The sequence below is a fragment of the Branchiostoma floridae genome, chromosome 8, assembly GCF_000003815.2.
Source record: "Branchiostoma floridae strain S238N-H82 chromosome 8, Bfl_VNyyK, whole genome shotgun sequence".
Taxonomy (NCBI): Eukaryota; Metazoa; Chordata; class Leptocardii; order Amphioxiformes; family Branchiostomatidae; genus Branchiostoma; species Branchiostoma floridae.
Window position 1 is genome coordinate 20,133,291 of NC_049986.1, and position 22,387 is coordinate 20,155,677.

General features: G+C 43.4%; 2 protein-coding genes across 3 annotated transcripts in view; both read right to left on the reverse strand.

Annotated features, from left to right (window-relative positions):
* Nucleotides 1-440: 440 nt before the first annotated feature.
* LOC118420623 (leukocyte elastase inhibitor A-like) lies at nucleotides 441-18,342 on the reverse strand. Of its 2 annotated transcripts, none has more exons than XM_035827467.1 (12): nucleotides 17,956-18,342; nucleotides 16,575-16,689; nucleotides 15,578-15,731; nucleotides 14,960-15,080; nucleotides 14,715-14,774; nucleotides 14,159-14,327; nucleotides 13,043-13,183; nucleotides 6,708-6,858; nucleotides 6,030-6,355; nucleotides 5,363-5,552; nucleotides 3,872-3,963; nucleotides 441-1,539 (listed from the first exon to the last, which is right to left on the reverse strand). In XM_035827467.1, the coding sequence occupies exons 1-12, from the start codon at nucleotides 18,149-18,151 to the stop codon at nucleotides 1,461-1,463; spliced, it is 1,794 nt and encodes a 597-aa protein (XP_035683360.1). In that variant the 5' UTR covers nucleotides 18,152-18,342; the 3' UTR covers nucleotides 441-1,460. The 2 variants fall into 2 exon arrangements, with proteins under 2 accessions (XP_035683360.1, XP_035683359.1); XM_035827466.1 differs by having other exon boundaries at nucleotides 441-1,547; nucleotides 3,880-3,963; nucleotides 17,956-18,341.
* A 1,157-nt stretch (nucleotides 18,343-19,499) lies between these two features.
* The window catches only part of LOC118421880 (leukocyte elastase inhibitor-like), a 6,533-nt gene continuing 3,645 nt past the window's right edge, over nucleotides 19,500-22,387 (reverse strand). The window contains exons 6-8 of the mRNA XM_035829385.1: nucleotides 21,880-22,047; nucleotides 21,181-21,310; nucleotides 19,500-20,626 (exon numbers count right to left, since the gene is read on the reverse strand). Coding sequence (XP_035685278.1) covers nucleotides 20,459-20,626; nucleotides 21,181-21,310; nucleotides 21,880-22,047 — 466 coding nt within the window. The 3' untranslated portion in view covers nucleotides 19,500-20,458. The remainder of the gene's footprint in view (nucleotides 20,627-21,180; nucleotides 21,311-21,879; nucleotides 22,048-22,387) is intronic.

A 22,387-nucleotide genomic window follows, 5' to 3' on the forward strand; every position in this document is an offset into this window, starting at 1 on the left:
ACTGATAATTTGAGACGAATATAATCAGGAGATGTATTTCGCTGTCGCTTGTGTCACGAGGACTTTAAATTCCTTGTTGTGTTACAGGTGAACGAGAAAGGCAGCAAGGCGGCCGCTGCAACCGGTGTTGTGTCCCGGGTACTCTCCCTCAACGACTGGCTTGAAACTCCGCCCACAATCCGGGCCGACCGCCCCTTCCTCTTCCTCATCCGGGACAACCGCAACGACTCCATTCTCTTCATGGGCAGAGTCACCGACCCGACCGGGGGCAAGGAGTGACGGAGTAGAGCGTCATGAAAACAAGAAAGGCAACTTGATAGAGTAATGATGAAAATAAATACTCACAGAGACAGAAAGCCGTTACCGTTATCGTGCAAGTCATATGGAATTTCCTCACTTAGAAATGACCTTTTTTTGAATACATAGTATATAATCTTAAATCAACTGTCTACCGTGTGCTCTTTGGTAGGATAAATTGCTTTTATTGAATTCTCATGACAGAAGCAGAAAAGGGAAAAAAGAAGAACATGCCAGCAAAACAATATGTTTTCCCTGTCCGGACCACTGACAACCGTTTAAAACTGTTAAAGCGCCAGTGAAATAAAATTTCCTCTCTCATCCGCGTACAAATCGACATACAAATTAACACAACACAGCAAAAAAACATTTAAAAATGTTGTCTGATTACTTGCTGCGATATGAGGAGTATGGAAGCTTTCGTAAAATTACAATCCAAGCTTTGTGGCGAGTTTCTAGTGGATTAATCGGCCTATTGCTGTCTTATCAACTTCGCCAAGAAGGTTATGCTCTATGTAGCGTTTGTATGTATCAGTGTATGTGTATGTACGTAGATTACCAGTATAACTTATGAATGTCTGGATGGACGGTATTGATAGCATGTGATACTATAAAACGCTTAGGTTTTGGGCCCACTAATATAATGGCTCTTCACGGTACTGTAGTTGAAGTCTGGTTTTAGTATAACGTTATCGTCACTCCTTCGGGTTGGTCACCAGTCCTAAGAACAGGATCGTTCCTGTCAGTTTGTGCTGTATGAAGAACAGGAACGGCCGGTTGACGTCAATTAAATTTTGGGCTCCCTAGCGGCTCTATACGGTACTTATACGGAGTCCGTTTGTGACATCTCGTTACTCATTCGGGTTGGTGACCCGTCCTAAGAACAGGATGGTTCCAGTGGGTTTGTGCTGTATGAAGAACAGGAACGGCCGGTTGACGTCAATTAAATTTTGGGCCCCCTAGCGGCTCTATACGGTACTTATACGGAGTCCGTTTGTGACATCTCGTTACTCCTTCGGGTTGGTCACCCGTCCTAAGAACAGGATGGTTCCAGTGGGTTTGTGCTGTATGAAGAACAGGAACGGCCGGTTGACGTCGATTAAATTTTGGGCCCCCTAGCGGCTCTATACGGTACTTATACGGAGTCCGTTTGTGACATCTCGTTACTCATTCGGGTTGGTGACCCGTCCTAAGAACAGGATCGTTCCAGTGGGTTTGTGCTGTATGAAGAACAGGAACGGCCTGTTGACCATGAAGGACCGGCTTCGCTCACTGGGTGGTTTTATTCGGTGGTTATAGCAAACGACCAGGCGTTATGACATCATATATACCGAGGAACAGGCGGGTCATTAACCCTATTATCATATAGCCTACCCACACTAACCCATTTAAGAGTAGAGTAGAGTAGAGTTTCCGGTTGGGTAGGAGTGACAAATTCCTTTATAAAACATACATCTTTTATTCAGTACATAAATTTGAACAGTGAATTTGAACAACATAAAATTGTACGTGAAATGTCTCTCAGTTCCAAGTCTTGAAATAAGAACAAAGTCGATTCATTATTTTACAAACTGTTGCACGCTCCGTATTTCTCCACTCGCCCATTCTCAAGTTTATCGAGTTCGTTCGTATCAGGCGGTAAATCTCTAGCTGCCGGCTTTCCTGAGGCATTCCGGGATCCCTGTGCTTCACAGCTCTTGAGAATCTCGTTCACTACGAACTCAGACACGTCTTCCCCGAAGAAAGGTAGCATTTTGGTCCTCCAGTGCCATGACCGCTACTCAATGGCGGACCGTGGTGTTATTGTCGTCTGAACTTGAATGGGCGGGGGTGCAATTAATTTCATTTTCAATTTGCAGTTTAAATTGGACATGACTTGAAATAGATTTTATTGTCCGAAATATTATAGGTAATTCAATGTTGTTTTAAGGCGGCAAATGTTTTCTTGGAAACACGCACTACCGATTCTAATAGAGATGCAATCCCCCTGCCATGCCTGCACTTATTCCCCCATCTTGGCAGATGGACGATTCCTGGATATCTCATTCTGATTAGCCAGCGTCCTTTTTGTCTGTCCTTCTGATTGGTTCAAACTTTCAAAAGTCATTAATGCACACGTGCAATAATGAAACGATTAATGCACGGCTGTTGATGATTTTCCATCTGTTACGGCGTCATAACCAGCATGAAATGGGGCCTTCTGATTGGCCCACGTCCCCTGGCTATATGATAATAGTCTGTAAGACCTCAATTTGTTTTTAGCCGATCCACCTTTGTTATCATTGTGTAGCTCTCTCAGAAAAGTTTGAAAATAAATGTCTTTCAGACGCTGATTGATAGAACTGATAATTTGAGACGAAGATAATCAGGAGATGTATTTCGCTGTCGCTTGTGTCACGAGGACTTTAAATTCCATGTTGTGTTACAGGTGAACGAGAAAGGCAGCGAGGCGGCCGCTGCAACCGGTGTTGTGTCCCGGGTACACTCCCTCAAATTCTGGCTTGAAACTCCACCCATCATCCGGGCCGACCGCCCCTTCCTCTTCCTCATCCGGGACAACCGCAACGACTCCATTCTCTTCATGGGCAGAGTCACCGACCCGACCGGGGGCAAGGAGTGACGGAGCAGAGCGTCATGAAAACAAGAAAGGCAACTTTATAGAGTAATGATGAAAATAAAGCCTGACAAAGACAAAGCACCGTTACTGTTATCGTGCAAGTCACATGAGATTTCCTCACTTAGAAATGACCTTTTTCTGAATACATAGTATATAATCTTAAATCAACTGCCTACCGTGTGCTCTTTGGTAGGATAAATTGCCTTTATTGAATTGTCATGGCAGAAGCAGAAAAGGGAAAAAAGAAGGACATGCCAGCAAAAAAATATGTTTTCCCTGTCCGGACCACTGACAACCGTTGAAAACTGTTAAAGCGCCAGTGAAATAAAATTTCCTCTCTCATCCGCGTACAAATTGACATACAAATCAACACAACACAGCAAGAAAAACATTTTAAAATGTTGTCTGATTACTTGCTGCGATATGAGGAGTATGAAAGCTTTCGTAAAATTACAATCCAAGCTTTGTGGTGAGTTTCTAGTGGATTAATCGGCCTATTGCTGTCTTATTAACTTCGCCAAGAAGGTTATGCTCTATGTAGCGTATGTATGTATTAGTGTATGTGTATGTATGTAGAGGACCAGTATAACTTATGAATGTCTGGATGGATGGTATTGATAGTATGTGATACTATAAAACGCTTAGGTTTTGGGCCCACTAATATATATAAATGGCTCTTCACGGTACTGTAGTTGAAGTCTGGTTTTAGTATAACGTTATCGTCACTCCTTCGGGTTGGTCACCAGTCCTAAGAACAGGATCGTTCCTGTCAGTTTGTGCTGTATGAAGATCAGGAACGGCCGGTTGACGTCGATTAAATTTTGGGCCCCCTGGCGGCTCTATACGGTACTTATACGGAGTCCGTTTGTGACATCTCGTTACTCATTCGGGTTGGTGACCCGTCCTAAGAACAGGATCGTTCCAGTGGGTTTGTGCTGTATGAAGAACAGGAACGGCCTGTTGACCATGAAGGACCGGCCGAAGTTCCCGCTGCGCCCCCGCATCACCACTGCTGTGGCCGCCGCTGCCTCCGAACCCTCTTCGTTTACCTGGAATGATTGTTTTGTTTGAATTCACACAAGGCTGTGTAAAAGACATACAGTCGGGGATACTTACCAACTGGAGGCTATTATAAAGGGTAAGGCCTTTGTCACATTTCTAAACAGGGGTCCTGCCAGGCAGATTAACGAACGTAAAGTATGATATAAAAGCCACCAAACTACACAAGACGTAAAGAGAATAGTCGTGGACATTATTTGTGTTTATTATTAGGTTTCTATGTTTTTGTTTCCAGCCCGGGCGGGCCCTGGTTTGGAAATATGGCGTTAGCCCAACTGCACAATATACCACAAGCAATATTAACGGTTACAATGCATACGAAATGCGTTTACAGAATGAGATACATTTGTACATGTTTTTTACAGGTAAAAATGAATAAGCGGGTCCACCAAAATGCGCACGCACGAGGTCAAAGGTGAAGGCCCCTTACTAGGGCTGGGTACCGGTACAGAAAATTCAGGTCTAGGTCCGGTTCAGGTCCAGAGGATCAGGTCCAGGTCCAGACCTGAACCTGGACCTGATTCAGTATGACTCATACCAATGGTCCATTTCACTACATCTGTTTGGGGGAGTATTAGACTTACACTGGCGTTTTAAAATACTACAACGATAACTGCACCTGTACGATTGGCTGTAAACTTTGGTAGAAATTACTATAAACTCTACTCTACTTCATTCTTGTCATTTTCTTCCAACTGCAAGCGCCAAAACGTGTGAATGCCTGATATAATATGATATGTTAATTTTCTAATCGGTCCAACATCCGGTCCACCTAATTTTTTCAGGTCCGGTTTTTCTGGACCGGTCCAATAAGAAAAACCGGTTTTGTACCGGTACGCTGTACCGATACCCAGCCCTACCCCTTACGTTTAGTCAAGTCTTGTCTAGACCATGCTTGATACATGTCCGAAGGTGTTCTGTGTCTAACGTTATGTCTCATGGGCCTTCAGCTTTCACATACGCAGGCGCAAATCAAACCACGAACTAGCTTATGTAGCTCCTGTCTTTCGGAGTAAATATTTATAAAAAAACGATTTAATTTCATATTTTGGTACTCTCTGATATTTGCCATCATATATATACTTTGTATTTCTATACTTGCGTTCTACGTCCTCAACGACATTGTTCTTGAGTTCTCTGAATGACCATGATGACATCTATCAGTACCGTGCGAATTCGACTACTGGGGGTGTCTCACTAATCTCGAACCAGATCCACGGTGAGTAATGTATAGTATCAAACTTTCCGTAGTTTCAAACTTCTCCGGTGCCCGTTTGACTCCCTTGGCCGGCTACACTCATTGGCCAGCTTTGATACTATCTTATGGCACCGTAGGATCTGCTTGGAGATTAGTGTCTCACTTTGTATGGAAGGGAATGTAATACTGACCTCTACGAACGCCTTGTGCAGGACCTCCGACACGTGAAGCCCCTTCTCACCCGTGACCCCTGACAGGTCAGCGGTTTCCATGGAGAACAGGTCCGTCATGCCCAGCGCAGTCAACTGATTCTTCAGGCTGAGCGCATGCGTCAGACGGAACTTTGGAAGAGCTACGTCCAAACTTCTCACCTCTTGTAAACTGGTAAAAATAGGAGAAAGGTATGTCTATTAGCGCTTTCTAAAGGCTAGATAATGTTAATTAGCATGATTATTATTTACTTCATCTAGTGGTTGAAAAAAAAACGCGGGTAATGTGGCGTAACTAAAGGGTATTTGGCCCAGAACCTAGAGGTGCTGGATTAGAATCCTTTCACTCTATTGATCTTGTGCCCTTAGTAAAACCACGCGCTATACACGACTTTCCTCACTCCACCCTGATGTGAAAATGAGAAACGTACTTCGGTGGGAGGAGAGAGTTGGCCTCTGCCCCCATACCGTGTACGAGATACAGGCAATAATCCATGTACGTAAATGAGCGTTTCTTATCGAGGTGGTTGGTTAAACTACACGTAACGTTATGTTTACAAAGTAACTTGTATAGAGTCTGCCATACAAAGTGAGTGACAACAACATCTTTCGTTCGCTTAGCTTAGCGTACATAGATATAGAAGCCAACCTTTTGCTGCGCGTCGCGTCCAACAGGGCCTCGCTGGTCAGAACGGCCTCTACGTCCTTCAACCCGAACATCTGTTTCGGTAGAATGACAAACATGGCCAGCTCGTCGCCAGCGTAAGGCAACTCCAACATTCGGCACCGCAGATTCGGCAAATCCGCCATTCTGAACTTCCCGCGCTGATGCATGGTGGGAGTCGTGACGTGGTTTCCGGAACTGGCGAAGAATTTCCGGTCGTATGTCTCCCTCGGGTCGAACTGCGTCTGCCACGTGCCCTTGAAATAGACTGCGTTCACTAGAACTAGTCTGGTCAGAGCGTTCAGGACATCCTGCAAGGGAAAGAGAGGAGGAAATACATTACTAAGCAAGCAATCAACCAATCATCTAAACAAAAGTAAGGTAAGCAAGCAATCAGCCAGCCAGTCAGCCAACCGACCGACCGACCGAGCGACTGAGCGACCGACCGACGACCGAGCGAGCGAGCGACCGACGACCGACCGAGCGACCGACCGAGCGACAGACGGCCGACCGAGCGATCGACCGACCGAGCGCGCGTGACCGACCGACCGACCGACCGACCAACCGACAAACCAACCAACCCACGTGCACCATCCAACCAGCCAGCCAGCCAGTCAGCCAGCAAACTACTCTTTCGGAATTAGATTATTACATTATCTTTACCTTTGGGATGAGGTCGTTGATCTTCCTTTTCGTCTGAGTTGACACCCAACTGTTGATCCTTGACCGAGACCTCTCCTCATCGAAAAAGTCCACCTTCTCCATACGAGCGTTGTAGTAACGGGAGGTGCCGCTCAAGAAATCGTCTTCTAATCTAGAGGAAAAGAATCATAGAACCGAATTATCAATTTATTCCATGCCTATAACGCGCAACACTGTAAAATGTCGTTTGGCCGCAGAATATGTTGTGTTGAATAAAGATTTTACACACATAATCATGTGTTGATTACAGCGTATACGAGGCAGCCACATAGATTTTTTCGAGCTCTTTCGTAAATTCTACGGCGTAACAATCAATATGAAATGGGGCCTTCTGATTGGTCAACGTCGCCTGGCCTTACATTCATAATGTAACTTATCAGTAGCTGTATACTCTCCAAGTAGAGGTTACGCTCCTGCGCTGTTTAATACGTTTTTTAGTCGCTTTTGTCGGGCTTTCTATTTTGTATTGTATCTGGTATTGTCAAACCCAAATCTATTTTGACAATACAAGATACAATACAAAATAGAAAGCCCGATGAAAACGACTTAAAAACAGCCGGAGCCTAACCTTTGCTTGGAGAGTAGTAGCCGTATACAACGCTTTGTCTTACATGACAATTGTTGCTCAATAAACTTTGACCTTACTTGCTGTTGAATTGTATTTTCAAGTTTCCATTATGATTACAATTTTTCATCATGATCATGCATCTTAAATAATTCAAATAGCCAGCCTCAGACAATCAACACCGCCCTGTACGCAAGACTAATCTTGGGTTGTTTGTCACACGACATAACGGACCAGCTACCGAGGGATGCACCCTGCAAAAATAACAGACTAAAGCCATACTACATGAGATCTTGCCCAGAAAGCGCAGATAAAGCTGTGACTTGAAAGGTATGTTTCAACCGGTAGATAAACATCTTTGTTTATTTGTTTATTGAACTTTCCATATCAATGGAGGGCGAGACAAAACAGTTGACAGGTCACCTCTTCACGTTGTCTCCACGAAACGCCCGATTAAGCCGTGACTTAAAGGTATGTTTCTGCAGGTAGATAAACACTTAATTATAAGGTAAACCTATTGTATAGGCAGTCCGTTCCACCATATTCAAAGTTGAATTCTCCAAGCAGATGTTGAGGTGTAAGATCGTGACGTTTTCCGGAAAACTAAAGCCGGAAGAAAACGATAAACATTTTCACCCCACATCTGCTTGGATATTAGATGAGTACTGAAGAGGACACGTTGTCCCCTGAGACGTTTAGTTTGTAACGTCATAGTTCTGGAGAAATTCTACCGGACTGACAATGTCATCTCGCCAGGTCGCAGTCCGTTTCATTTTTTTTTTTTTGGCCTGTTGGGGTCGCAGAACACAGTATTGATCCCCAATAGCGGTTCGGGTATAAAGTAGTGCGCCAAAAAAGCCGTTAAGTCCACATTGTATTGTCTGTTGCAATCTGAATGATAAATCAAAGTCGTTGAGATTCTACTGTACCTGGCATGCAATACCCCCGACGAACACAGCATAATCACAATTGACCGAAGCACAAGTTGGATTACGATGTTTGTTCGATCGATAGGTGTGAATTTAGTCCCTGATATTAGTAGAACCACTTCGTTCAAGGGGTATAAATACAGTTACTCCAAGTTTTCTTCAAGCAATTACTGTGATTGCTTACAGTCATTGCTTACAATACAGTCATTGCTTGAAGACAATTACAATTTGGAGTAACTAGAACCACTTCATTTGACACATGAGCCAGAGCATGCAAAGAAAGGTCACAAATTATTTTTCGACGGTAGTGACTATAGAATGACTATGATACGTTTTCTATCCTTCTCCTGATTTTCTCATCTAGACTGTGCAAACAAAGTCAGAAGCACGTCAGCAAAAAAGAGTAAACAACCCCAATATGAATATCAAGCAGCCAGATCCAGACAATCAACACAACCTTATATAACAAATGACCACTACTGTAATCTAAAACTATTGGTTACATACTGCTGGGGAAAAACTACTGAAGTATTTATCCTCCCACGGACATAGGTCCACCGATATTTCTAAAAATCTCTGCTGCTTTATTTGCACACGAAGCAAGCATATACATGTATTCAAATTAGTACACCCCTCCCTTGATGTACATTTATACCGCCATTCCACTAGGACGGCGCTCTTACCGCGCTCTCTCTTCGACCTAAAATTTGACATATCGCTCAACATCATCATCCGGGCGTGCTGGCTCAACGAATTGTATAGACAAGAATATTTTTACATTTTCGTTGTTTTGTTGTATTCTCAGTCACATGTTTACGTTTTGTACGATATACCAAGTGTAAAAGCGAAGGTTACACATATCCTTTTTATGTCGCAGTGAGAGCGCAGCGCTATCGCCTTCTAGTGGATCACGGGGGGGGGGGGGAGGGGGTCTTAGCCACGGTCTCGATACACATTGGCCCCCTCAGAAATCTTCACATCGACAACTGAAAAGCCAAAATCTATTCACACGTAATTTGGCACATAATTTAGTCAAGAATTCCAGCATGTACACGTGGGTGTCGAAGCGAAAACGTTAACGTTGTACCTTTCTTTGTTGATTAATAAAACATACACAACGGAAAGCACTTTCTGTTAATCAGTATGCTTGGAGCCATTCCGAAATCTGATTTCAATTTCGTTGTTCTTTAACTTTTTAAAGTACAAAAAAAAAATTGACAATAGGTCAACAAGAATAATCAAATTGCTGAGAGAACGACATCGAATCAAGCCAGACAACATTTACTCTCGACCTTGTGTAAACGAAGACGTTCGAATTCACTTTCTTTGTATGTTTTTAGTTGGATATTTATTATCTTTTTTGAATTCGAGATCCAATTTTAAGATATTTTCTAGATTAGGCTTTAAAGAAAAAAATCATTGTTCTGTTTAGGTGGCAGGACACAATGGCAAGAAAGCTGCGACACCTACTTATTTTCCTTCTCATCATCCTGAAAGAGCCCAACACATCAGAACCGTACATCTGTAAACCATCATCTCATACCAGATGCTGCAAGAGCCTCGGCCTCACCAGCATCCCTCCGAACCTCCCAGCATCCATCCGCGAGTTAGATTTACAAGATAACCAGATATCTAGCATTCAGCCGGGTGCATTTGAAAATATTATCCAACTCGAAAAGTTGTGGCTGGACGACAACAAATTAGCAGAGCTTCAGGCAGGTGCCTTTAAAAATCTGATTTGGCTCTCCGAGTTGTATCTGAAGAACAACAAAATAAGAAATATCCAGGATGACACATTTGCAAATGTACCCCAGCTGCGAATGTTAAAGCTGGATTACAACCAGATAACGATGATTCAGCCTGGGTTATTCTCCAACTTAATCACCCTCGAGTGGGTACATCTGAACGATAACAAGATAAGAAAGATCGAGGCGGGTACTTTTGTAGATCTACCCCAGTTAAAACGCGTGCAACTGGTCTATAACCGGATAACAAAGATTCAGGCCGGTGCATTTAAAAATTTGCCGCAGCTACTAAAGGTGATTCTGTCCCAGAACCAAATAACAACGATTCTGTCTGGTGTTTTTGAAAATCTGCCCAGACTACAAACGCTGCACCTGAGACAAAACCAGTTGACAGAGATTCGGCCTGCCGCATTTGCAAATCTGCCCCAACTGGAAAATTTAGACCTTAGCCAGAACAAAATTTCTGCCATTTCCCCTTCAGCTTACGATTTGTTGGCATCCCTCAGTCGAATATCACTTCGCTGGAACCCACTTCAGTGTGACTGTAAAATGGCACCCTTCAGGCTAAAGATTGCTGAATTCTCCCTGGCGTACAAAACACAGCTAATATGTGCCAAACCCACTAAATTAAAGGGGAAACAACTTATAAAGATCAATCCTAAAGACTTGATATGTGAAGAACCTACCATACCAACACTGCCTGTTAATATCCAAACCTCATTCCCTTCACCTCCAGTGTCAGCATCTTCTCCATTTTGCGATACAGAAAACAATGCTGGAGGTCCTGAAGGCTCCACATCTGCCCCAAGGCTACCTTTTCGTCCCATAGAAAGTGCCGACAACTGTAACACCGTCACCTCCAGCTATCACTGGTACTTTAAACACAATGCTGACTTAACAGCACGTTCTGCAGGCGAAACAAGCCAAACTAGAGCAACACGAGCTTCGCTCCTTGCAACTACTTCAGACGATCCAAAAATCGGCAGTTCCCATGAATTATCCCCTGGCCTCCCCCTTCCTGTCATCATTGCCTCCATCTTTGGTACAGTAGCTGGCATGGTCCTGACTGGTATCGTCATTCACACTATCTGGGAAAAGATGAGAGCCAGGCATCCTCATTTAGGATTAAATCCCAATGTTGTTGGTAGCACCACAAACGCTGCAGGAGCGGTTTCTGCCATCACCAGTGGTCATGATCAAAAAGGGCAGTGTCCATCTCACGTTAACATCCAGGGCAATGCCATTACCGAAATCAACACAAACACTACTGTGGCATGTGACATTGTAGCAACCAGTGGTCAGGATCAGACCGGACAGGGCCAGTCTCACGCCATCACTGAATCCAACACACACACAACAGCTGCTTTAGTAACCAGTGGTCAAGGGCAGACAGAGCAGGGTCAGTCTCAGGCCATCACTGAATGCAACACAAACACCACAGCTGCTGTAGTGGCCAGTGGTCATGATCAGCCAGGGCAGGGCCAGTCTCACGCCATCACTGAATCCAACACACACACAACAGCTGCTTTAGTAACCAGGGGTCATGACCAGACAGTGCAGATAAGCCAGTCTCAGGCCATCATTGAATCCTTTGATGCTAGAAATCTCTCTTATGGCACGGGGCCGAATGTCTCCCAGCCAAATTCTCTGTGTGAAAATGTGGCCATCAGTGAATCCAACACAAACACAACAGCTATTGTAGTAACCAGTGATCAGAATCAGAGAAGGCAGACTAGCCAGTCTCAGGCCATCACTGAAACCAACACAAACACCACAGCTGCTGTAGTGGTCAGTGGTCAGGATCAGTCATCAAAGCAGGGCCAGTCTCAGGCCCTGGCTGAATCTTTTGATGCTAGAAATCTATCTTCTGGCACAGGGCCGAGTGTCTCACAGCCGAATTCTCTGTATGCAAATAAGGCCATCAGTGAATCCAACACAAACGCCACAGCTGCTGCAGTAACCAGTGGCTATGATCAGACAGGGCAGAGTCAGTCTCAGGCCATCACTGAATCTTTTGATGATAGTCATCTAAATAGCACAGGGCCGAATTCCCTGTATGAAAATGTGGCAATCAGTGGATCCAACATAAACGCCGTAGCTGCTGTGGTGACCAGTGGTCATGATCAGACAGGGCAGGGCCAGTCTCAGGCCATCACTGAATCATTTGATGCTAGACATCTATCTTATAGCACAGGGCCGAATTCCCTGTATGAAAATGTGGCAATCAGTGGATCCAACACAAACGCCGCAGCTGCTGTGGTGACCATTGGTCATGATCAGAAAGGGCAGACTAGCCAGTCTCAGATCATCACTGAATCCAACACAAACACCACAGCTACTGCAATGACCAGTGGTCAGAATCAGACAGGGCAGGGTCAGTCTCAGACCATCACTGAATCCTTTGATTATAGTCATCTAAATAGCACAGAGCCGAATTCCCTGTATGAAAATGTGGCAATCAGCGGATCCAACATAAACGCCGCAGCTGCTGTGGTGACCAGTGGTTATGATCATTCAGGGCAGGGCCAGTCTAAGGCCATCACTGAAGCCCACACAAACACCACAGCTACTGTAGTGGCCAGTATTCATGATCGGACAGGGCAACACCAGTCTCAGGCCATCACTGAATCCAAGCCAAACACCGTAGCTACTGTAGTGACCAGTGGTCAGGATCGGTCAGGGCCAGTTTCAGACCTTCACTGCTCTGATGTAGGGTCCTGTGGCATAACGGCGGGGAGTTTGGCTCATAATCAAAGGGTCCTGGATTCAAATCTGCAGGACACTTTTCAGGACGCTCCTCACTCCAGTCAGGTGAAAATAAGTACCTATCTTCGGTTAGGTCCACATTTACCGAAATGAGTAGGGGTGCTTGATGATTTGTTGTACTATCTTCTTCTTCTTCGTTGTACTATGTAAACATTGTATTGTATTGTATGTATGTATCATTTGTATGTGTATCCAGGGCCTCCATGAAAAGCAGTGTTAGCCACTGATGGGAGCTTACCCTGGTAAAAGAACACCGAAATGAATGAATGAATAAATAAACTATCGCCTTACTTCATCCCCTGTTGTCCGAACAGTTTGTTGGCCTCCACCAGCGTGTGCTTCTTGAGGTTTCCGAACATGGTTCTGCTGAGGTTAGAGAACGCCTGGTGAAAGTCTCCCTCAGTCAGATGTAGAACCTCCGCCATTTGGGCACTGTTTTAATGAACCAGATGTAAAATCAGATACCATGCACATACCAAGGAGCTTATATAGACATATATAGCCTCTTTGCACAGACTTATATCATCAACTGAACAGTTCTAAGCATTGATAATGTTCTCAACATATCCTACAAATTCATTGGTATCAATGTCAACTAGCTGTGATATAATTCACATGTATATGATGTAATATTTGTGCAGAAATATACCCTATGACGTCAAAACCACAGTTGAGTTGGAATCATAAACTCCAACAATAGACCACATAGAAACTATTTCAAAACAAATTCCCCAGGAACTACTTAGATGATGCGACTTTGCACGAACTAGGGGAATTCTTTAGTCTCAAAGCAGACCCTACGATGTCTTAGAGGTAGTATCAAAGCTGGTCAAGGAGAATAGCCGGCACTGGCTCCCGTGCCCGTTTGACTCCCTTTGACCGGCTATACTCCTTGGTCAGCTTTGATACTATCTCTAAGGCAATGTAGGGTCTGCTTGGAGACTAGGAATTCTTGCCAAACAGGCGCACTCATTACTGTTAGGCTAACCCTCGAGGCGTCGCCAAAAAGTAGCAGAGTGCATGTCCTTACGCGATATACATACATGTAAGGCAAAGACTAGTATCATAAAGTACCAAATGTCATTTAGCTGTAATATAATTCACATGCACAATGAAATAGTATTGGTTTAGAAATATACCCAATGACATCAAAACCACAAAATGAATACAAAGATGATTACGAAACCAAGTATAATAAACTTAAAAAGCCGACAAATAGTTTTAAGTACTTGAGAATATTCCTATTGATTGTATTGTCCTTGTCAGCTGTCTTTGTAATAGTGACAGCTAGGCTTGTTGGGCAGCCCTGGCTGTGAATGCTCAACAGCCAAATCAATAAATGAACACAAAATTACAAAGCATGTGTCATAAACTGCAAAAAAAATGTAACAGAGTACATGTCCTTACGCTGTAGTGTGCCTGGCTCCCATGTACGTCATGGCCAGCGCGGCGGAGATGCTGTAGGGGGAGAAGAAGATGTTCCCGTCCGTCCGCTGACTCAGCTGCCGGTACAGCGACAGGGCGAACGCGCTGTTGGCTTCTGCAACTTCATCCTCGGACATCACGGGGATAGGTTCTAAAAAGGCAAGGACACATCTTTGATGAAGGTAGATGAAGGTTATGCATTCAGGTAACAAATACACCGAATAAAAGTTGCTCATACAACTGGATGTGATTTTGAAAACGGTTAGACTTTTCAGATCATCATCCTCTTCATCCAGTCGTGCTGGTTGCATGGATGAACATGACTCTCTCCTTTCATCCATCCCTTTTATTCATAGCCTTGGGCAGATCTTTCACTGAACAGTAAGTGTCTTTGCAAAGCTGGTCTAGATAGGTTTAAGACAATTTCAGCCTCCAGCGACGCTGTTTTAAACATTGGACCGTTTCCAAAACTGTTTTTGTCATACATTTAAGACTCCGAGTGTCATGAGATAGATGCAACGTCGTATACGTAACATACCTTCTTTTTTTGGCGTTGTCGCAATCATTGTTGTGATGTCGGGCTTGTCTGTTGGTAGGTCTAACAGAAAAGGAAAAGGATAATATCGAATTGGAGCAATCTTCAATCGAAAACAAACACACACATCAAACTGAACTCTAACATCCACTTCATGGTGTTATTTATTATTCACATGTGCTTACCAGGACATTAAAACCTTAGCCAATACTTTTAGACTACGAAATGATTTATATGGAGAAACTTACAACTCCCAAATCGTTTATTTTCTTCTTTGTACATCTTTTCCACTTCTGAGATGTTCTTCTCTGAGTCGTCCTCTTCGCTGTTGTTTTCCTCTCGGACAGACGCCGCCGAAGTCTTAGGGTTCTAAAAGAAAAAAAAAAATCTTTGGAATTTTAAGTCTTAAGGATTATGACCACCCCAAGAAAGCACATTTCCCCTTCATGACCCGAAAGTAAAGTGATGAGATGTAGTAGGGAGTGTACAATATATGTGCACCTTTCTTCTCTCACCACTTACGTACTAATTTTCAAAAGAACGGCTACTGGAAAACAATGACCGCTTTTATTGAAAATTTGGTGGATATTGATACAAGTTTTTTTTTTACTTCTGTACCTTATTGCTGGGCGATGTCTTGAACGTATTGAACACCTGTCCTAACAGGTGTGTACGCTGTGCTTTTCTTTAATCTCCAAGCAAATCCTACGGTGCCATAAGATAGACTCAAAGCTGGCCAAGGAGTATAGCCGGCCAAAGGGAGTCAAACGGGCGCGTGCACACTCTTTGGCCGGCTTCACTCCTCTGCCAGCTTTTAAAACTATCTTCTGCTAACATTGGATCAGCTTGGAGATTACTTTACTTACCTTTTGGAAAGGTTTACAGCAGAACTTGTTGATATTCTTGAACAACAGTTGAGGTCCCTTCTGCTGGTAGAATGGTGTGAAGGTCTCCAGACTACAGCAGGACGGGAAGGTCATCTCTAACACGCAGGTGTGGAACCTTTCCTGTAGGGCCGCACTACAAGACGGGATTAACAACAGTAATTATTAAAACATTAGAACCACTAATTACAACAGTTGAGGTCCCTTCTGCTGGTAGAATGGTGTGAAGGTCTCCAGACTACAGCAGGACGGGAAGGTCATCTCTAACACACAGGTGTGGAACCTTTCCTGTAGGGCTGCGCTGGAAGACGAGGTTAACAACGGAAAATGATTATAACGTTAGAAATAGTGAGCACTAAATATTATAATGTTAGAACTAATGATTATAACGTTACAACCAATGGCTTCATCGTTAAAACGTATGATTAAAACGTTAGAAATATTATTGTAACATTGGAACAAACAATTGAAACGTTAGCACTAATGACTATAATGTTAGATCCAATAATTATAACGTTAGATTAATAAATAAATAAAATATATGACTGCAATGACTATAGCATTAGAACTAATGATTATAATGCAAGAACTGAGTCAGATTACAGTTGTCAAATGATACTAATGTGTCAGAGGCTGTCTACATGTAGAGGCGAAAAGCAGAAGACCAGTCTCGCTGCTACATGCAGCCGATGTAGGTGGCGCTATTGAGGCGTGAACACAATCCCAAACGTGGCTGAGTTTGTATCCCCCTCGCTACATATAGTCTTATAGTGGCAAGAATTAGAACTCCAGTCAAAAGCTCAGAGGAAGGTGTCTGAGAGACATTTAAACGTAGAAAGCAACTTGAGTGCAGTGCAACATTGCCCTTGTCATTGTTACGTGTTCATGATTAGAAAAGAGTAGAAGATAATATGGTATGTATGGCTAAATTACAGATCTTCTACTAAAAACTTACCTACGGATCGTAGCCGTTACTTACCTACAGTTGACGTGCCCCATGTCCATGACAGCAGACGTGTTATGCCGTTCTTTCCATTTCCTCAGGCAACGTGAGACTTTCCTGTGAAATGTTTTCTCGTCTGCCTCACAGGACTCTGTTGAAAGAACAAACAATATGTTTAACTCAAATGTTATGTGATACAACAGTCGAGATCTATCGGCGTCGGTCTATCAATTTACAAAGTGTAGGGATGTGCCTGTAGCTGAACTTTATACAGCCTATAAGATAAGCTTCTGGATGCAATTAGTTGGCAACTGAGAGACGGTTCAAATCGTGGTAATGACATCTCGGTTTGGGGCTGCACCAGTTTTTCGGAAGGGACGTAAATGGGTCCTATGTTGGCGGGGGTTTTATCCTTGATAAAACCTCCTCGCTATGTTGGAGAGGCGACTAGAGCAAGTTAAGTTACCCCCTGTAAGATACATTTATATACCCTGTTACGGATCTGAACGAACAGGTTTACTTAGCATTTGATGGTAAGATTTTATGGTTTTGATTCTTGGGGCTATGACACTTTCTCAACCCCACCCAACTTTCCACTAGGACTACATGCGTCACATATACTGCAACAGTGTGCCTCTCCTCCCCTTACTAGTGATTTTGTGTGTTGCTTGGATAAGTGACAGTCCTGCAGCCGGAAGTGTGCAGCATGTTACATCCTCCGCACTTCTGCCCTGTCCTGTATCAACTTCCTGCTCTGTACAGTGAAACGCGCTGTTTGCTGACTTGCCTGGTCTTTTATTAATCTCCAAGCAGATCATGCGTGGCATAAGACAGTAACATAAGCTGGGGAAGGAGTTTAGCCGACAAAGGAGTCCGCGTTGCCAATTTACTCCTCTGCCAGCTAAACTGCCCTCCCAAGCTAATGTTACTGTCTTATGCCACGCAGGATCTGCTTGGAGATTAGCGTTTTGTACCGTAGAGCATTTAATCGGATTAATCTTTATTGCCTTCAAATCAAAAAGCCTACAAATCATCGAAGCAATGGGGCTTTTCTTCTTCATCTGCCTTCAAATAAGAAGTCAAAACCAAGCTGCCTAATCATGAGATACAGCTGACACTAGTATTTGTTTAGCCTTTTGTTATGGTAATGTCATCAACAGTCCTTTGTCACATCTGGGACAACGATGCACAAACAAGTTGCATGGCAAATAAAATACATAGGACAACCATTTTTTCTGGAATAAGGGCATCCAGGGGGCGCATTTTAAACAAGGGAGATGATATTCTAGTATATTTTCTTAATCGAGTATTGTGCTGTTTCATTTACTCTATTATTACTAGCGGCTTGAGAAGGGTCCCAATGTCTTTCCCACTCGATCACATTTATAATGTTGATAAAATAAAGCCAATGACCTACCGGAATGGCCTGTTTCTTCGACATTCCCAGTAACATTGCATGCCGGCTGGGATAACTCAGGCAGTGTGTAGTTAAGGGCGGCCTCTTGGCACCTCTGTTTAGATGATCGTTTCCCTGCCTCATCTCCCCTAGCTGACACCACTGTAGCGACCACTACACATACGAACGCGACCGTAAGGACTCTTAACACTGCCATGACGAACTGAGTGCTTCTGCTGAGTAGGTCCGAAGCGCTGCTTGAGTTGAGGGATTTAGGACGACTGTGTGAAAGAAACCAGCGCGCAGGCTCCTGTCAGTTTTCCATGACTCGGCAAGTTGAAATCACTTCCTGTGGGAGGGAGCTGCGCAGGCTAGCTGGAACCGTGCCAGGTACTCTCCAAGCAGAGGTTAGGCTCCGGCTGTTTTTTTAAACATTTTTTTTGTCGTTTCAATTGGACTTTTTTTTTGTATTTTTTTTTGTACTAAGTTAGCTTTTGACAATACAAGATACAATACAAAATAGAAATCCCGATAAAAATGACAAAATAAAACGTTCTAAAAAAGCCAGAGCCTGACCTATGTTCGGAGAGACGTGCCAGGTTAGGATGTCCGTCTTGGCAGCGTTCCTGTTCGTGTCTACCCCTGACAGATTGTTTCTGTCTGCTTGATGCGGACATTTCAATATCAATCTCTTGTGGGGAAGGGCTAGGGGGCGAGTTGTAGAATATTCCTTGCCGCCACTATGATCTCCTTTTCGCGCCCTCTATACTTACACAGATATGCGAAATACACGACCGCTCTAAAAAAAATCGCCCGATATAACAAGAAAAGGGTGACTGTAAAGTGCCTGTCCTAGTTTTCAATTTTCTTTCAATCGGTTGCAGCCATATTTGCTGTGACCCCTCGGTTTTCCGTGACCTGACAACTTTTCTGCGTAAGACACCGGATGTGCATGTAACGTCATCAGTGTATTCGGGCTGGTAAACGTTATGCGCATGACGTCAGAGTTACTCGTTCGTGACCCAATGGACGTCGAACTTTGACCTGATTTACACGTTTCGAAATATATTTTTTAAACATTTGTAGCAAAGAATTACAATGTAAAACGCACGTTATCCTCAGTGAATGTACACTCCCCCACCGGCTGTCACCCGATCAATGTCACTCAGGTCGGCGAGAGAAACACCAGATGGTACTTGGGAAAAGTGTAGAGTGTTTCATGGGGAGAGATCCGGACTACCAAATAAACTTTCCGATGCAGTATATGGCGTACAAAAACAATCACTTTAAAACACATTTATATTACCTACGTTTCAAACCTCAAGTCTTTACCCTTACTAAATTGCTGAACCTGCCAGGTTTGTTTTGGTTAAGAAACTTCGTCATTTGTTATATACAGGAACATTTTTCTCAAGTTCCACACTTCACTCGCGTGAAAATGAGTACCTTAAGCTTTGATACAGAGAGGACGTTAAATGGAGGTCTCGTTTCTTGGGACAGCTGCGCCCCGAGCACGTAAAAGAATACAAACATACAGGCAAGCAAACAATCAAACAAACACATGATATTGTTATGTTGTTTAAAAAGGTTCAAGGTGGCTAGATCCAGCACATAGGAGTCACACCACATTTGTAACATTATATCATATCATATTGACATACTTCTACAAGGCAATTGATACAGCGCTGTAGCCTTTGCCTTACTATGACTATCATACATATCATCGACAAGCTAACACTGTTTTTGCTCGTTTTCTACCCAAAACTTTCTTGTTATTTTGTCTATTCCAGTGACACCACCTTGTAATCATCGCAATACAAATCTAAACTAGCTAGCTGCCTCATGCTCTTTTATACTGTCTTGGTATTTTAGAAAGATTATTTTAGAAAGATACCAAGCAAATTTACAAAGCAAAATGGAACATTGTCACAAACATTGTTCATGGTGAACATTCTTTCAATGATTTAAATAAGTTTAATTACAGTCGATATAAAAAACTATTGACAAACATAACATAATATCAGCTTATTATCAGTAAAAGGTTGTCCAATCAAAGTCTCGTGTTTTCTCGCGAAATTTCGTCCCACGTTCCCGAGACGCTAGACAATATCGAGCCCAAATCTCCACAACCATCATGATCCTTTACAAGTCACGCGCGATTTAGAGACGCGAACATGTCCAACAGTGTTTAAACTCAGAGAGGCAAAACTTTTCACCAAATATGGTATTCCTACAATCCAATTTTGGCTTATAGATAAGAAATTGGATCACCAAATGCAGCCTCGTTTTGGTGCATGGTCCCCTACAAAATTAAAAATGGCCACCACATTTGAAATGTAATTTTTTTATTATTTTTTTTGCGAACCCAATCTTCAACAGAAAGTTGCAATTTATAGCAAATAATAGATACACAGACTGGCCACTGATCCACCTGGTTCTCGTCTCGTGTTTTCTCGCGATAGTTCCTTGATATACAGTCCTTGCAAGGCGGCGTTATTAAAGAGATGACACAAGGGCACGGATCTTAATTTCTGGGGTCGACAAGACGTCCGAGGAACAAGACGGACCCCGTTCTCTTGTCCCGGATGAGGAACAGGAAGGGGTGGTCCGCTCTGAATTCAAATCCGCGCCGACTCCGGTCCGTTATTGCAGCGGCTGGTGCAGCAGCGCCATCTGTCCCTTCTTCACTGACCTGCAAGGTAAGATGGGCTCGTGATGATCAGAGTTGACAGAGAATGGCGGATGTGACTCTGAAGATTCTCAATTCTTACATTGTTTATGCCGTGAGTATCTGTCTAATTTACTTTAAACATTTCAATCCATTGGGCTGAAATTAAAAAAAAAACAGCCCTTGTAGAAACCCATACAAGTTATACGTACAACCATAAATGGACCCCCAAAATAATTTTATCAGGTTGGTAGGTCATAGGATAGTAGAGTTTTCTTTTACACAATCAGTTTATATTACCTGCTGATGTTTCTATGTCTATCAGATATCTTCCTCGGAGCCAAGGAAGCGAGAAGAAGTCGAAGACCTCACTCAGTAAAATATGACTCTTGTGTCGGTTTAAATTGTAAATATTTCATGTAACTGTCAACTATCATTTTGTTGCGCCCTGTACTTAACTCAACCCAGTGGGTATATATGTACAATAAACGACTTCTTAATACTATCCGATAAACGTACCTCTATGACTGCCTTATGCAGCGCGTCTGACACGTGCATGCCAGGTTGTCCCGTCATGCCCGACAGGTCGGCGCGGTTCCTCCGAGAACAGATTCGTCCATCCCCATACCCGTGAGTTGGGCCTTCAGACTGAACTCCTCAGTCAGGTGGAACTTAGGCAGCAAAACTGAGCCCTCTAGTGGCAAGTATCTGGAACAGAATATAAATAAAACGTTATGTAGGGTTAGATTGAACCACAGATATCAATGTGTCTGTGAGCACAGGTCGTCCATACCAATGGCTTGAGAGTTGCCTTCAAACTGAACTCCTCAATCAGGTGGAACTTTGGGAGGAAACATGAGCCCTTAAGGGGACGGAATCTGAGACAGTAAGCAAATAGAACGTTTTATGTAGGGTGTAACTGAAGCACGGATTTCAATGTTCTAAAACAACAGTTCGTTCGTCCACATGGCGTAAGCTGGGTCTTCAGAATGAACTCTTCCGTCAAGTGGAACTTTGGGAGGAACACTGAGCCCTCTGGGGGGGGGGGGCAGGAATCTGAAACAGTAAGCAAAGCAAAAGAAAAGCTTATATACAGTACATATGTAGGGTAAGTAGGTCTGATTGAACCACAGATGTCAACGTTCTGTGAGAACAATTCACTCATCTCCATGGCCGTCAGCAGGGCTTTCAGACTGAACTCCTCTGTAAGGTGAAACTTCGGGAGGAAAAGTTGATTAACCAATGCAAATTTGCAAACAAAAAAAAAGAACAGTTACCTGCGGAAGATCCTGTTTAGCACCCGTCTGGTCAGCTGACCCTGCAGACGCTCCAATCCGTTCCTCTGATTGGGCAGGACGATGTCCATCACGATCTCGTTCCCAGAGTACGGTAGCTCCACCACTGCACAGTCCAGACTGGGATCCTCAGTCACGTTAAACTCGCCGCTGATGAAATAGGAATAAATTGCACAAAGCAATTACCATTCAGTATCTGTGACAGTAATCAACATATATATTTTTGAAGACAGTAGAAGAAGAAGAAGAAAGAAGAAACATTATGAATACAATATATTTTACCATACCTGTGGTATGGCTGAAATATAATAATGCCTGTCTAAAGATTGAGCTAATTAAGGCAGTTCTAGTTACATCGTGGAATCTTCGTGGAATGAGAAATGAGAGGCCGAGGGCAAAGTCCAAGTCACCGAACATCCGAAAAGATACTTTTGTTACTCTCCAAGCAGAGGTTGAGTCGCGTAGATATAGTAGTAGTCGGAAAAATTAC

Excerpts from the sequence above, each read along its gene's own strand:
- LOC118420623 (XM_035827467.1), bottom strand. The coding sequence starts at position 18,151 with ATGGCAGTGTTAAGAGTCCTTACGGTCGCGTTCGTATGTGTAGTGGTC. Across the intron at positions 16,690-17,955 it reads CGAAGAAACAGGCCATTCCG|AGTCCTGTGAGGCAGACGAG; the intron begins GTAGGTCATTGG and ends TTCTTTCAACAG. Across the intron at positions 6,356-6,707 it reads TCAACGACCTCATCCCAAAG|GATGTCCTGAACGCTCTGAC; the intron begins GTAAAGATAATG and ends TTTCCCTTGCAG.